The sequence below is a fragment of the Miscanthus floridulus genome, chromosome 17 (genome assembly GCF_019320115.1).
Source record: "Miscanthus floridulus cultivar M001 chromosome 17, ASM1932011v1, whole genome shotgun sequence".
In the NCBI taxonomy this organism is placed as follows: Eukaryota; Viridiplantae; Streptophyta; class Magnoliopsida; order Poales; family Poaceae; genus Miscanthus; species Miscanthus floridulus.
Genome location: NC_089596.1, coordinates 76,081,432 through 76,097,468, shown reverse-complemented (window position 1 = coordinate 76,097,468; position 16,037 = coordinate 76,081,432). Strand labels below are relative to the sequence as shown.

The following is a 16,037-nucleotide window of genomic DNA, read 5'->3' as shown; positions in this document are numbered from 1 at the left end:
GGAAGACTAGCTTTTGATCTAGAACTTCTACCATGGATTAGTGCCGTTAGATAGGAGCCATTTAGATGATGCTGCTGGTGGTGCATTCTTTTCGCAAAGTGTTGTAGATACAAAGACACTGATCGAGAAGATGGTCTCCAACCAAGGATGGAGCAACGATCGACTCCAACCCTATAAATGAGATATGCATTCAATTAAAGAAATTGACATGCTATTAGCTAAGATGGATCTACTCGCAAAGCGACTGGAACATTAAGAGAAGGTGAGTTCCCCGAGCACACCACGTGACGCGACGAGCAGATCGAACCACGTTGCACTCAAGGCTAGCTCCCACAATGACAGACCATGATAGTTCTTCATCAAAAGTGGCAACTACACCTAGAGATAGAGATGTGGCGACAGTGGCGATGTCGAGCCATGAGGACCTAGGCACCAAAATGCACGAGCCCTCCCTGCCAAAAGCTATAGCAAGCCATACATAAGAAGACCACCCTTGGGGGCTCGCAAGCCCCTTGAGGATGTTGAGTCAACGCGGATTGGCCCAAGGCTGCCTGGGAAGCTGACCCATGCCAGCTACAACTGCTTAGAGCGGTGGAGAAGCGACCTCATCAGCTTGCGACCAAGGGACCATGATAGCTCCTGCGCAAGCAAGCGCTCGGGGCTCAATGCGCCTCAAGTTATGACAACCAGATTTGCAATGGCTTCTAACACATTGATCAATAACGTTATCTCTGCCTCTAGCCGCTCTACCCAAACACGTCCACTTACATGTATAGGCGCACCCTTAGCTCCATAACACCGCGACCAACCCATGGAGCGAACTACGAAACGGTGTGCCCACACACCCTACCTTGAAACCGCTTAGGTTCCTGAGCAACTCGATCTGACTCATGCTAGCAGCTGGACATGACCTGCTAATGGAGGCCACACATGAGAACACGTATGCGTGCTCCACAATGTAGCACCACTTGTCACCATTCCAACGACCCCTTCCCGAGCACCTTGCAACCGCTCCTAGCACCACAATGAGCCGGTGACCCACCTCTCGACCTCACGATCAGGATGCCCCCGCCGACCCAATGGACCAGCTCCTAGGTGAGTCTAGGCACCTATGCGCGAGCCTAAGAGGAAACAAGAAACCCGTTCATTTAGGTCTAGAGGAGCAAAGAGAAAGAGAACTAACGTTGACCTCTCGCTTTCTTCTCGCATCGTGCTAGATCTGCTATCACCCCTCACCACTCTACCGCTTCAATGGACCGCGCATGACTTTAGCCTTGTGGGCAGCCCCTAGGGTAAAAAATGTGTCGATATGCATAGGACTACGTGGGGAGAAGCACATTCCATCTCGAACAAAAAGCAAGCAAAAGAACAACAACATGACAAGCGAATGCATCGGTCGCGCATTATACGTGAAGGGCCCGAACATCGTCCATCGCCGAATGAGAGACTTGCTTCGAGCCCTCCGTGCGTACCCATGATGGGACAGAATGACGTGCTATTCCCCGACACCTCGACCATGGTGTTCGGCCGCACAACATTCAGCCCTGTAGACCAAACCACGGGCTAGAACTTGCAACCCAAGGTCACAAGGCTAAGGGAGAAGATCCCGAGCAACGAGCTCGATGAGGGCTAAACCAGAAAGTACTACTCACCTGCGAAAAACTCGTGCTTGCTCGAATGACCATGGTAGGCACATCATCTGGCTAAACAAAACCATTGAAAACTCCATGAGGCCCCAAGAAGCATGACCCGCTTGAGAACGCCGGGCGCCTCAGTGCACATTCAAATGGTGTATCAGGGCCACTCCACCCAGGTTCTCGGCAACCCCTCCCACGGAGGGAGGCCCAATGGGGAATGACAAACACGCTACCCCTCTTGATTGCAGCAGAGCATGCCGTGGCACGCGGCATGAACCCCCACAGCCCGATAATGGCTCAACAATGAGCCTAGCCAAAAAATGATTCGCGAAGGTTGACAACATAGCCATTCATGCCAAGTGTTGATGGTAGTTAACAACTATTATAAACCATCAATAAAACATAAATAAGGGCATAAATATGATCACTTACAAAGGTCTAGGGGTCTAAGCTAATAAATTCTATGAGTTTTGGTGAATCTATGATTTCTGCAGGATTTATCCAAAAAACCGTAAAGGTGGACCTAAATGTTAGAATTAATCGTGCTTATCCACAGGCGGAGCACAAGTGGCTGCTAGGTGGGGCTAGCCAGCCCCACCTATAGGCCGCTCGACCCCTGGGGCCCACTATCAGCCTCCACATCGCAATGTCGGTTCTCCACCGCCTCCTAGGTTGCATCTACGCCGTCCTTTTAAGTCGATTTGATCCAAGGGCTCACGATGGATGCTCTGGCCTATATATACCAGCCCCTGCCACCCCCTGAGGCTATAAGTCATTTGAGAAGATAGAAACCCTAATCATCCTTAGAGCTCCACCATATTCTAGGGCATAGCTAGTTAGACTAGGTCTAGAGGAAGGCAAGCAGGCTACGCTTGGATTCCTGATTGTGTCAAGAGAGTGGTTTGGTATAATCTTTGTACCCCCTCTCTTTTGTACCTCTATTACTTTTATACGCTAGCTACAATTGTTATGACAATATCAGTATTCATCTCATTTATGTTCTTTATTATAATGTTCATCGTCTACTTTGATTATATGCTTAGTATAGTTGGATCATCATCATGTTCATACATAAGTTCGTATAGCGCTCACTCTAAGGATCCATGGGTGGGTGGTCGACATTGTGTAAGCATGATGCTTATATGTTATTTACCTATGGATACACCCTATATTCTGGGTCATGTGGTAGATCACGGATGTGACACTCCCATTGAGTCCTTTGTAGTCCACTCCCCGAATATAGGTGCACGTAGGATGCAATTACGAAGGAGACAAGCTTTGTTCTTAACCTTCCTTAGTAATATCTCTTATGTGTAGATATGATGATGGTCTTAGAAATGACTACTAGGTATAATTACACTAATCAATGTATGCTTTGACTTGTAATTAAGAATGACTTAGGAATTATTCCTCTAATATTCTACCTAACCATGTTAATGCTATAGAAAGGAGTACTATGAGTGATTTATCATTATCATTGATCAATACTTATCATATATATCTTATCCTATGACTTACCCCTATTATGAGTAGAATATTGTTTATGGTTTACTTCTGCATCAATAGTATAAGTTATCAATACATGTCCATGCTAGACCTTTCCTTATGGTAAAAATATAAATAACAATACCTAGAATACTCTCGGGTGAAGTGCTACAATGGTATATTATTTGTGCGCTTGTAGATCCCTTTCATATATATATATATATTCTCTCTAGTCACATAAAATAATAAAGAGCTACTTAGTATTATTCTAGTAGTAAGTAGTACTAACAAGCATCCCTGGCATCATCACTAGGGATGACAACCTGGTAAAGTGATGCTAAGATATGTAGGCATATGATAGGTGGCTACTTAAAACAAGTGACAAGTTAATAAATACCAACACCAAGGATCATTGAGACAAGTTATTCAAACAACTGACATTAGCAATGGCAAAAAGGAAATCAGAAAGGGCAACACATACATCACAGCCTCGAGGGCTTACGTGTTTGCTGATTACAACACTATCCTAAGCATTAGGATCATCGGCTTCTAAAGCCACGAACAAAAATGTCTAGTCCTAGCTCATTACAGGACTAGATGGACCTGAGGTTACAATAATCGTCAGATCCCCTCCCGCTTGCGATGGACATCTCATGAAGCGGAGAAACCGGTACAAGGTGTCTCTAACCTATGGAGCTGCACCACGAGTAGGAGAGGACTATCAAAACAAGCCACAAAGACGACCGCCTCACGGAGCTTCCTCTAACATCTGAGGAAGAGGAGCCCACCAGAAACTACCCCGACATCGCTTTTGGCAGAGCAGGGGAGGAGCGCCTAGCGATGAGCTAGCGAGCGAGCCACTGAGTCAATGCTCGAATGCTCCAGACCCAGAGCTAGGAGCTACGTGCCTGCCAACCGTGGGGGAGCCTAGCAGCCTGAGCCTCCCATGGCATCGTTCCTCCCCATCTTTGCGGAACTTCCTCTAACACCCATGGAGGACGAACGCCGGCAAGGTGTGGTGGAGCCCGATCTCTGAAGGTCCCTCCCGACGGCAGCGAAGCTACCATGACGGACCACGAACCATGACACCCGATGGAGACAGCCATTCTCTCACTCAGATTGGACGTCGGGGAAAACTTTGGAAGATAGGGAAGAAGTGGGGATGAGGTGCATTGCCCTCTTCTCCCTCGACTTAAATAGACATCACGAAGACAAAGGTGGAGAAGATGGCGGTCGACATTCAAGACGGGCGCAAACCCCAAGACACACTCACAATCAAGAGGCAGAAGAGCAGCGGTTCGGTCTCCCAGGCGACACAAGACCCATCAACGGTCATAGGAGGTACATCAAACACACAAGTACACTCTGCCATTTACTAACCACCTTCTCATAGCACAGGTGAGGTGGAGGCGGCCGAGTGAAAGATTGAGATGCGGGCGCCAGCGTGACAACATATCCCAAGTAAGCCTCGAACCTTTCGCCTTCATTATCTCACAAATTCGTGCACCTGCATTCTAGGGCGCATAACTGTACATGATAGGGCACTGCTCGGACATAATGTGGCTAGGGGAGGTCGAAAGCCCCCTAGGTTCACACGTCGAGCGACCCTCTACATCCATGACCTCGTGTCGTGCTTAGGAAACTCTCTATCAGGTCAGTCCTTAGAAGGGCTCGAGGCCACAAAAGGGATAGGGACAAGGAAGAGATGGGCCCCTGTGGCTCTAATTGGTGGTGCATGTTGGTATTTCTCAATGCATACAGAAATAATCCGCAAGCATATGGAATTACCATTGTAGCATTTCAACCGGAAGTATTCAGGGTATCATATTTTCATGAGGAACGGAGGTGTAAAAGTCTCTTAACTAGTTCACCTAAGGTAACAAGAAGAAAGATAGCTTGAGTAATGAGGTTTTCTAGGGATTGAGATCCTAAGCTAAGATAGCTTTGCCACTATAGACTTGCTTCGGGCACCAGAGCACACCTAGTCTACCAGGCGTTCCCGGCCTTCAGCTCTACACTGAACCTGAATGTGGGGGATTACAAGGGATGGACAAGGCTATCACCACCTACCGCCTACCCCTCAACCATGGGGAACGAGGCAAACGAAGGTAGCCTCTAGCCTAAACACCATATCTGCGCTATTGACTACTACTCTAGCATTGATCAGGGTTATCCGTCTTTATCAGGGCCCTTTACTAGAGTATTCATCACAAGGACGAACAACGAACCCACAAGTAAATAATGAACAAGACTAACTTAAAGTAGAACTCACCACTGAAGATAAACATGAACCTTGCACTCCAAATAGTACTAGATTAATTGAGGTACAAGTGAAGAGAGAGCCGACATTCCTGGCATTCCTTCCGCTCGGTGTACAAAGGGGCCCCGGTACACAAGTGGAGGTATCCGACAATTACGGTACTTCTCCATCTCTTTCTCTTCCTCACTCACTCCCTAACTAAGCTAAAGAGCTAAGATATGAAAGTGGAGCTCCTCCTCTTCTTGTCACATTGTGTATCTTGTGTTTGATGAATGAATGTGAGAGGGTGGCCACCTCCTTTTATAGCTCAAGTAGGATGGTTTGGAGGAGATAAATTAGGAAACCACCACAAACCGCCTCTAGGTGCATTGATGGCACCACCTACCGAAGGTGGGCCTAAGGGATGCTAGTGGCGGTGTGGGGTGCGCCCATACCCTGGCTTGGCCTGAATGCGCCCATCTTCAGTTGGTCGCCTCTTGTGAGCCTTGTGACTTGGCCCATGGTGGTTTTCCACAAAGTTGAGGTGATTTGTTTCAGTTATGGGCTTGTTCTCCTCATCTTTGGGCTCCTGGTTCTACATAATAGTGGGCCTTCTCTTCTTAGGTTGCGTAGGATGGCATTTATGCTTTGTTCAATTGCGCATTCTTTGTCTTTTATATGCATTTCCACAAATGCCCTCCTATAAATGGACAAACACCAAAACTCATGGAATTCATTAGTATAAACCCTATTTACTAAGTTTTGGTGTTTTTTGTATAGATTTTTATGTAAAGTTGGTGGGTAAAAATATGAGTTAAGGACCGCCAACAGTGTAGAGCCACATGACCAACTCTCCTTGTGTCGGAGTCGTCGACTTTGAAGCCTCCCGGGTTGACCCCCTCTGGGGGGAGGCATCTTGCCCTCTGGCCGCTACGGAGGCGGTTGAGGACCAACGGGATTAATGGCCAACGATTTATGGGACGTCTCACGTGAGGCACAGCCGAACTCCACATCGGTTGGAGAGGATATTGGGTCCCACTCGGATTACCCATAGACCCCGACGAGGCGCACCGCTCTGACCACATGGTTATAGTGGACATGCCTCTCCCCATGTGTGGTGAAACCAAACCCGCCTTTAACAAGGCAACACGACCTCCCAAGGGTCGACAAGGACGCTAGGGGAAAACCAGAATTGGATCCCTGTGACCCTGAAAGAAGTTAGGGCCAAGCCACGACTAACTCCTCCCTATGTCCTAGGTCATAGGCCTAAGGCCCGCTCCGGAGACTCATAAACCATCAGGGGTCCACGACCTCTCAGGGAAAGATCAACGAAGCAAGAGGCCGGGCGACGCGCAATGGGTAGCCCAAAGCGTTAGCATGGCTCGGTCATGTAGCATAACAGAAGGTCCAAGACCTTCAAGCCAGGGCACGATCACAAAAACAATCCTCACGATCGAGTTAAAGAGAGGTTGGGGAAACGACTCCTCAAAAAATTCCAAAAGAACACCCTTCCTACCCGGTGACTTCACGCCAACAGCGCAACCATGACCCATTGGCTTAGGGCCTCACCACTGGTAATAAGAACAACTATAACAAGCCTGAGGAGAAAGGTTTTGACAGAATCCGAGTATCCTCAACACACCAGAAGCGAGCAAATTGCTTACAAGACAAGGCGTGAATGAAGAGGAATCTCCCTTCATTCACCGCCTAATAATTATGAATGCAGGCCACGCTGCACAAGGGGCACAAAGTGCCAAACATCACCATGGGTGACGATGAGCGCCTCTCGAGTCGCCGGCTACTGAGAGCGCGAAAGAGGCACACGAAATGTCTTGCGGATCTCATCGTGCTATCGTAGCCCATGGACCGAAGAAGACAGGGATGGCGAGGGGAGAAGATGTCAAGTTCCCAATGATTTCATGAGGAACTTACATCTTCGCCACCTCTCACCTCCCTGCCCACAAAATCCCTTCTAGCACCTGCTGTTGGGGGACACCACGCTGGCTCCCGACCACCATGAGCATCTCCTAGCGAGGTGCGCGACTAGAGCCACTGTGGTTCCCCCTAGAACGCACAACCCTCAGGTTCCTCAGTCATCTCCCCAAGAGCTCAGACCATTTGGGGAAATCTAAGATAACACGAGGCCACAGCCACGAATGGTCCAAATGAAACACCTACTTATAGGCCCAAGGGCTGACCAAACAACTTAAAGCCTCCGCGCCATGTGGCGCGCCATGAGAGGTCAGAACCAACGATAGATGCCCATAAAAGTCAGGGAAAACAAGACCTTCCTAAAGGTAAGACCAATACAACGTCGACAAGACCACTCAGTCTTGCCTGGGTCACGAACCCTCGACACATGGCGCACTGACACAACAAGGCTTGGTGGCCACGGACCGCATCATTAGAGCATCCTGACAAAGCTCAACGACCACCTACCTGCATTAAACGCACTAGCCCACATGAGGTCAAGCAACTGAAGCTCGAGTAGGTCACGACCACGAGATCGCGCTCTAACGCACACGGCACACCAGCGCTTTCACGATCACTTCATGATCGCCAAAACACTCGGGGGCTACTGTCGGGGTTGTAACCCCGGGGTGTCTTAAGGCACCGATTAATTAGCAGGCCACTGCGACCTACAACGCAACAGTCAGCAAGGGCCCAAATGACCGAGGCCAAGTAGGACCGAGCAGAGGCAGGCCAGGCGCTAAAGATGTGGTTAGCCCCATCCCCTTCCACCTGCCAGTCACACGGTGCTCGAAAGATGCACGACCTCTCCCCATCATGACCCCCTAGGAGGGATGGGGGGAGGTCGAGCGTGGCTAGGCACACCTGCTCTGACAACAACAAGCATGCTGCACTGACCCCGCAAGGACCAAGGGAACAACAGTCACCTCGGCCCGGTCAGATGCCATCCTTGTGCCATGCCACACCGACGAGACAACACCACACCACGGTGGCAACTGGGTACGATACCCACATGTCCAAATACGGACCGACTAGACTGCTTGTATGATCCCACCCACTACGAGATGTGATCCACGACAAGGGACTCGACTAAAAGGCCATCCTAGACCGGCAGAGTGCCCCGACCCCTGAAGATCAGGGGTCGTGGCCCTCGGCCCCAGCGAAGCGACCAAGCGGACGACGACCCAGGATAGCTACCTACTTCGGGTACGACGCCCCTAGGAACCAGGAGGAGATGACGAAGGCCACGACGGACACCGCATCGCATAGGACTGGCTGACGAGCCACCATCGAGGCTATAGTGCCGCCACGATCAGCATAGTAGCGCCACGTCACATCCTTGCCGCAACGCGGCCAGAAGACCATGACGATAGCCACGACCGGACTGTGCACCAGAAGATGGCGTAGCTTGCAAGCCAAGTTAGCTAGGCCCTCCTTCAGGCTCTCGACCATTCGATCGGGAGAACCTCCTCTTTGTATAAGCCCTAGCCCTGAACTCTATATAAGGATAGCCAGGGCACCCATCTCGGGGACGATTCACATACCCTCTACCATTTCATTCATTCACCATTGTTGTAGGGCTCCTAGAGCTTCTCTTCAGATAGTCCTTCGCCTAGCATAGGTCCTTCCATCTCTTCTACCTTTCTTGCACCCCCTATTGTAAGAACTTCATAGCATTCAAGTAAGGAACACGCACTCGATCATCTCTGAGACTGGACATAGGGCTCCGACCTGAACCAGTATAAATCCTCATATCTATTGGATGCTACCATCGTCTTTCTAGAGCAGCATGACAATCGTATAAAGTTTACTAGTCTGGTTTATAAAACACCGACACCTCTGAAACATTTGAAATATACACTTGCAACATATAGTTTCAACGCAACATCTCCTTGTTGTTTGGGAGAATGGAGGCTCATCGTCGTGTCGAGTTCACTGATGTAGAGCTTGCCAGTGGCGCGGACCTCGCCGCTCTAGTGGAGAAGGCCACGGTAGGTCCGATGGAGAAGGCCGTGGTGGGTCTCCACAATAAGCGGGTGGAGCACGAGCTGTGCACGGGGGTGAGGTCCGCTGCGAGCTGTGCGTGGGAGAGTTCCATCTCGGCCGTCGCTAGCTGCGCGCGGGCAAGTTCCGCTCCAGCCACGGCGAGCTAGGGCGGCGGAGCGCGAGATGTGTGCATGCAGGCTTCGCCCGAGCCACCATGAGCTGCACGCGAGCGAGCTCCACCCCGGCTATGGTGAGCTAGACAGCCTCCGCCACGGCCGAGGTGAGCGTGTGCAGCCGCGGCGAGCACGGGCGGCCTCCGCCCCGGCCGGCCGCTGTGAGCTCCGTGGGTGGACCTTGCGCCCGGCTTCGGTGATTTTTTTTTTTAGAAACTACGGTGATGAGCAGCTACGGAAGGGATATTTTGGGCTGGCTCGCGGCCCACCGACGGAAACATGCGGCCTCCGGGGACACCCTATTCAATTATCCAAAGGCAAATCGGACCCAGCAGGGACACGGAATCTAACGGCATGGGGGCAAAGCCAACTTTTGCCCCCCAACGGATCGGGATGGCATAAAACCGTCTCATTCCGTCGCTGCCAAGCACGAGGTGGTGTGTCCCGTATGCCAATTGCCAGCTGAATCAGGTTCGCATTCCGTTCCAACGCGATAGTCTGCTACCGTACCGACGCCCGTTTGCAGCACAGTAGTACAAATGCAAATGGTGGCCTCGTCAACACAAGAACACTCCAGCCGGCGTCACAGGCTACAGCGAATCATCCAACCGGGGAATCCAGTAATTTCCACCCAGCCCAGTTGGCCTTGCCCTGTTTTCTCGGGCGCGCTTTGCTTCCTTGACCCGCGCCGTGCCACCGCACCAAGTCAGCCTCAGCTCACATCGCGGTAGATATCCGCGCCCACGCGGCACAGACGTGGAACCCGCACCCCCATCGCATTCCCAATCCACCGTCCTCCGCTCGGCGCCCAGCACCGACGCGCCGGCGCCTATTTCAAGCCACGGACCCTGCCTACGGCTGTCAGATGCCTCTCACTTAACCATCCGCAGCTCGCTCCCCCACCACGTCCCAACAACTTGCCAATAAACGGCGCTGTCCTGCCGCTCCGGCCGTGACACGAGCGCCGCACCCGCCAAGCCCCTTCCCCGTCGCGCCACGGGACAAAGGCGTCCCAACCGCCGCCCATCTCCTATCGTCATCTGCCCGCCGATCCCCTCAGCTAGCCTCACGCCCTCACTCACCTCCCCCAACACAGTCCAAAAACCCGTATAGCCCGGGCAGTACAAGGCGGCGGTGTGTCTGATCAACCGATCGAGAGCGCGCGGGCGGGCGAGAGAGGAACCGGCCGGCCGGCCGGCGGAGGGCGAAGGAAGATGGACCACGCGGCGGAGGCGCAGCGGACGGACCTGATGACGATCACGCGGCACGTGCTCAACGAGCAGAGCCGCCACCCGGAGTCCCGCGGCGACTTCACCATCCTCCTCTCCCACATCGTCCTCGGCTGCAAGTTCGTCGCCTCCGCGGTCAACAAGGCCGGCCTCGCCAAGCTCATCGGCCTCGCCGGAGAGACCAACGTCCAGGCAAGCAAGCAAAGCACCACCACACGCTTCCACACTTGCCCCGATCACCACACCATCCACTCCGCGCCTTTCGTGTGCATACACGCGTACTCTGAGTTACTGCTCCTGATCTCGACTTGAGCCCCTGGCTGACGGTGGGCCCGGGGCTCCTCAGATGGACCTTTTTTTAGCTGCATCTGCAGAGCTGATCTAGCTGAACCTACCATGCATCGATCACTATGCTCTCCTATGCTAGAATAGATTGGTCTTGCTCTTCAATACATATACATGATCCAAATGACATTCTTCTGGCGCATTTTTTTTAAAATCTACTTGCTCTCGTTGACATTCAAGAGCAAAAAAATGCAGGGTGAGGAGCAAAAGAAGCTGGATGTCCTGTCCAACGAAGTCTTTGTCAAGGCGCTCGTCAGCAGCGGCCGCACCGTAATGCACTCACTCTCCTACACATCCGTACACGTCCCCCGTGTTCATCGTATAATATAATAAAACAACATCGTCTACTTCTTCAACGCATCAGTTCTGAACTTAGACATTGACTTCGCGCTTGCGTACAGTGTGTTCTTGTGTCTGAAGAGAACGAGGAGGCCATCTTCGTCGACCCGGCCCTCCGCGGAAAGTTCGTGATTTCTGCCACCCCCTATGTTGTTCTGAATTGCCCGTTACTAATCCATCTGAGAATCTGACTTGTAAGCTCCACAACGTCATACTGTTGCTTTCCCTGATCGTGACGTGCATTAGTTTTCTCTGTGTTCAGGTACTGCGTTTGTTTCGATCCGCTGGATGGCTCCTCCAACATCGACTGTGGTGTCTCCATCGGAACAGTATGTCTTTTTCTCGAATACGTAAAAGAAGATTTGCGCATCATTATAATTAAGCAGAAGATTTGAACGGTACAAACGACCTGTGATAAGTACAGGCAAATGAGTCAAACGAGATCAGAAGACAAAAGGATGAGTTCCAATGATACGATCATGTTACCTTTCTGAATTCTGACGATACTATATTAATCATCTGCAAGTACACAAATCGATCTTAGTGGATTCATTCCATACTCCGATAGTCAATTTAGAACGCTGTCGACTTATGTTCAACCAGTTTTACCTAAGTGACCATATTTGAGAAACATTACCCTCTTCAAAACTTACCGTCGATGCATGCTATATTCGGTTCTTCTCTGCAGATCTTTGGGATCTACATGATCAAAGATAAGGACAACGTGACCTTGGAGGATGTACTGCAGCCTGGAACAAACATGCTTGCTGCTGGCTATTGCATGTATGGGAGCTCCTGCACGGTAATTATCTATGTCAGATCCATTTTACCGCCAGACAATTCGCTTCGACTTGTCCTCCTATATTGACTGCCGTTATGACTTATGGCAGCTTGTGTTGAGCACTGGAAATGGAGTCAATTGTTTCACTCTTGATCCTTCCCTTGGAGAGTTCATTTTGACTCATCCAAATATCAAGGTTAATGATAAAAATGTTGCAGTTCTTTTCTTTCCTGGTTGATTGACACTCCTGGTTAATGTAACAAAATAATATTTGAGTTTGGGCATCACGTTTTATGCTTCTTTTCTTGTGCAGATACCAAAGAAAGGGAAGATTTATTCAGTCAACGAAGGGAATGCCAGAAACTGGGATGGACCTGTAGCAAAGTATGAGGGCTCATTTGTGTTCAAAGTTACTGTAATTTCTTAAGAAGTCAAGCTGAATTTTACGCCATTTCAGATTTGTGGAGAAATGCAAATACCCTCAGGATGGTTCACCGCCTAAATCCTTGAGATATATTGGAAGGTGATTCACTGCTCATTCTTGACTAATGCGTATCAGTATTTCACAGTTTGCTTTCTTCTATAGTTATGAACTGAATGTGTCTGAAGTTTTCTTAAGAATAATAGGGCTCAAGCTATTGGTATCTGCTCGTTCTTTCTTTTGTTTAACTAAAATGGTTGAATTTATGTTGTTATGGTCCTTGTGAATGGTTTACAGTATGGTTGCTGATGTCCACCGTACCTTACTATATGGGGGCATATTTTTGTACCCAGCAGACCAGAAGAGTCCAAACGGAAAACTACGGTATACCAAAGCTACAATCTTTTCTTTACTACTTCCAGAACTGTAGCTTAACTTCCTATCCTCAAATTGGTTCTATGTGGAATTGCAGTGTTCTGTATGAAGTCTTCCCGATGTCATTCCTTATGGAACAAGCTGGAGGTCAGGCTTTCACAGGAAAACAACGGGTGTGTTTCAGTTCTTTTTCTCAGATCCCAATTTCCAACTGAAAAATCTTGATGCTGCAAATATCACATCAGCCTGAGATATTAGTGCAATTTTCAACCTTGAAGTAGAAATTGTAGACAAAAAAACACTATTTTAACAGGCCACATTTTTACCAGTAGTTGGCGTTGCATAACTGAAAACGCTCCTGCTAAATTTACAATGCAGGCCCTTGAACTTGCTCCCGCTAAACTTCACGACAGATCCCCAATATTCCTCGGGAGCTACGATGACGTTGAGGAGATCAAAGCACTGTACGCTTCAGAGTCAAACAATGCTTGATTTTTCTGTCTGAGGACACGCGTGGAGATCAAAGCACTGTACGCTTGAGAGTCAACTGCTTGATCTTTAAATTATAATAAAAGAGTTGTAAAAAAAAGCACTGCTTGATCTTTCTGCCAGAGGACACGCGCATCATTTACTCGGGTGGATATCCACATTGTAACTGTATTGATCAGATATTTATTATGTTCTTACATTGTACTGAAAAATCCACTCTACGGCCGGGCACGGTACAGCTCAATAGTAAATACAGGCTTATGTTCTTCACAAATTTAACATGCTTTCGTGATTCCTTGATACAAATTTGGATTCATGTAAGGAGGGAGTTTATGTGAAGACATATTACTTGTGCAGTTTATCTCCAACAAAAGACAACAAAACAAAAACCTTGTGCAGTTATGCTTGGTTCCTGGTTTTGGAAGTCCTGTTCATCATCAGATTTGTGATGCTCCAACCGTCCTTTACATTGATCTAGTGCATAGCAGTTAAGACTGTTCCTGTGCAGAATTCTTTTTGTTTTTCGGAACATAAGGACTTTGTTGCTCTCTGACATCTGAAGAAGTTGGTAGTAGCAGTTGCTTCCCTGACATCTGAAGAAGTTGTAGTAGTTGCCGGTGTACACCGATACAGAAAAAACTGAAACAAATATCAAGCGATGGCTCATATACGAGGTAGAGTAAATAACAACTAGAGCCCAACTTGCACGACCAAGACATTCAACAAGAACACAGCCAAACTATGCAGCAGAAACCCGGTTCTTCAGTCTCTGCATCTGGCATCAACCCATCAGCAATATTCAGATGTGCAGGACAGGAGTAGGTCGACAAAACAACAAAATAGCATACTATTAATTTTATTGATTCGTTCTCTAAAAATGTAGAAGAGGAGTACATAGATCGAACCACACTCTGGACAAATTTCAAAAGACTGATAAAGATACAGGTTCAAATATCGCTGGAAAGAGATGGTTGACAACTCATGTGACTTGATCCCAAATATTCTGATGATCTGGGCTTTTGCTTCAGCTCGCATGGGATCTGGTAGGGAGAGAAAAAAAAAATGGGGCACGCTCTACCGCCGCAGGGTCTGCATAATATACTGACCGTACAGGTCCCTGCACAAAGCACCAAGATCATGTCAATACGAATCCAGAGATCATGGAATCCTCAAGATAAATGACCAGGACTTACATGGAGTACTGTATGGCTTCGCGGGCAGCTGCGGCGGGCAGGAAGTCGTTGACGGCCACCTCCTTGTTCTCGTTCTTCTTGTCTGGAAGAACAGATTTGGGCAAGAAACCACACAGGTGAAGGGAGCGTCCGACAATGACCACGGAAATTTAGCGAGTACGGAGCAGTGAGGCAGCAAAGCGTACAGTCTTCGAAGAAGCGGCGGATCTCCTGGAGGCGGTGAGGAGAAAGCTCGCTGATGTCGTTGTAGTGGCGGTACTCGGGATCGTCGGCGCAGACGGCAATGATCTTGTCGTCCTTCTCCCCCTGTCGTTCCAACATTTTGGTAAGATAAGATAAGATCGGTGCGAATTGTTGCATGTCGAAATCGAATTGCATGGAGATTGTTCATCCATCTGCACTACCTGATCTATCATAGGCATGAGGCCGATGGCCCTGGCGCGGAGGAAGGCGCCGGGAAGGACTGGTTCCTGGATGCAAATGGCATGCACATGTTGTTAGTGTTAGAAAGAAAATGGGTGAATAATCAAACCGAAAGGCGAGAGGACGATTGACGATTGACAGTGATCGATCAGTCAGTCACCTGCATGAGGACGAGGACGTCCATGGGGTCGTTGTCCTCGCAGAGCGTCCGGGGGATGAAGCCGTAGTTGTGAGGGTAGACGACGGACGAGTAGAGGACCCGGTCCACCTTGATGAGCCCCGTCTTCTTGTCCAGCTCGTACTTCACCTTGCTCCCCTTGGTGATCTCCACGACCTGCTCGGCACACCGGATCAGACACATTCACGCTCTAGATTTGCAAGTTGGAACTTGGGTTGGTGGCGAATGGGATTCAGGTACTTACGACGTTGAAGACGGCCGGAGCTTCAGGACCTGCAAATTGAAAGCACGAACGAACGGTCGGTCGGTTAGCACTATCCTCGAATTGAAGGCCTACAAATGCGCGTTGGCGAGAGAGACGACGTGCTCACGTACCGATCTCGAGGTCGTGCCAGGGGTGCGCGGCGACGGATCTCCGCGACAGCGACGAGAGGATCCGCTCGTTCAGCCGCGGCGCCCGGCGCTGCTTCGGCTCCACCTCCATCACGTCCTCATGCTCCTCGGCGGCGTGCCCGTTGGTGGCTCCGTTCTCCTGGCTCATTTCCCGCTGCTACCTCTACTCTGTACCTGCCGGAAGACAAGATCGGGTTGGCCGGCCGACGGACGCTCGTCTCTCACGTCGCGCGCGCGCGCTCGGCGAACTAGTAAACGCTACTGCAATGTTTTGTTTACCAAAATGTTGGAACATGGGGATGGGGACACGGCGAACATTGCAGCGGCCCGCGCGCATATATAGGGGAGCCGGGAGGGGAGGGAGAGCCGGAGGCCGGAGC

The 16,037-nt window shown here is 49.8% G+C and overlaps 2 protein-coding genes across 2 annotated transcripts; one reads left to right on the top strand and one right to left on the bottom strand.

Moving 5' to 3' along the window:
- Window positions 1-10,557: 10,557 nt before the first annotated feature.
- On the top strand, window positions 10,558-13,744 carry LOC136516877 (fructose-1,6-bisphosphatase, cytosolic-like). Its single transcript, XM_066510373.1, has 11 exons — window positions 10,558-10,912; window positions 11,261-11,335; window positions 11,467-11,528; window positions 11,667-11,733; window positions 12,093-12,206; window positions 12,295-12,381; window positions 12,499-12,569; window positions 12,643-12,708; window positions 12,904-12,990; window positions 13,079-13,154; window positions 13,360-13,744. The coding sequence occupies exons 1-11, from the start codon at window positions 10,706-10,708 to the stop codon at window positions 13,471-13,473; spliced, it is 1,026 nt and encodes a 341-aa protein (XP_066366470.1). The 5' UTR covers window positions 10,558-10,705; the 3' UTR covers window positions 13,474-13,744.
- A 134-nt stretch (window positions 13,745-13,878) lies between these two features.
- Window positions 13,879-16,037, bottom strand: LOC136516878 (soluble inorganic pyrophosphatase-like). The gene is made up of 7 exons (XM_066510374.1): window positions 15,640-16,037; window positions 15,509-15,537; window positions 15,247-15,420; window positions 15,068-15,133; window positions 14,849-14,969; window positions 14,664-14,745; window positions 13,879-14,587 (listed from the first exon to the last, which is right to left on the bottom strand). The coding sequence occupies exons 1-7, from the start codon at window positions 15,803-15,805 to the stop codon at window positions 14,545-14,547; spliced, it is 681 nt and encodes a 226-aa protein (XP_066366471.1). The 5' UTR covers window positions 15,806-16,037; the 3' UTR covers window positions 13,879-14,544.

What these genes read in the sequence shown, in the direction of transcription:
- LOC136516877 (XM_066510373.1), top strand. Translation starts at nt 10,706, where the DNA reads ATGGACCACGCGGCGGAGGCGCAGCGGACGGACCTGATGACGATCACG. An exon ending in GTGGTGTCTCCATCGGAACA is followed by an intron (nt 11,734 to 12,092) that starts GTATGTCTTTTT and finishes TCTTCTCTGCAG; the next exon opens with ATCTTTGGGATCTACATGAT. An exon ending in CTTTCACAGGAAAACAACGG is followed by an intron (nt 13,155 to 13,359) that starts GTGTGTTTCAGT and finishes TTTACAATGCAG; the next exon opens with GCCCTTGAACTTGCTCCCGC.
- LOC136516878 (XM_066510374.1), bottom strand. Translation starts at nt 15,805, where the DNA reads ATGAGCCAGGAGAACGGAGCCACCAACGGGCACGCCGCCGAGGAGCAT. An exon ending in ACGTCCTCGTCCTCATGCAG is followed by an intron (nt 15,134 to 15,246) that starts GTGACTGACTGA and finishes ATTTGCATCCAG; the next exon opens with GAACCAGTCCTTCCCGGCGC. An exon ending in GAAGCCATACAGTACTCCAT is followed by an intron (nt 14,588 to 14,663) that starts GTAAGTCCTGGT and finishes TGCTTTGTGCAG; the next exon opens with GGACCTGTACGGTCAGTATA.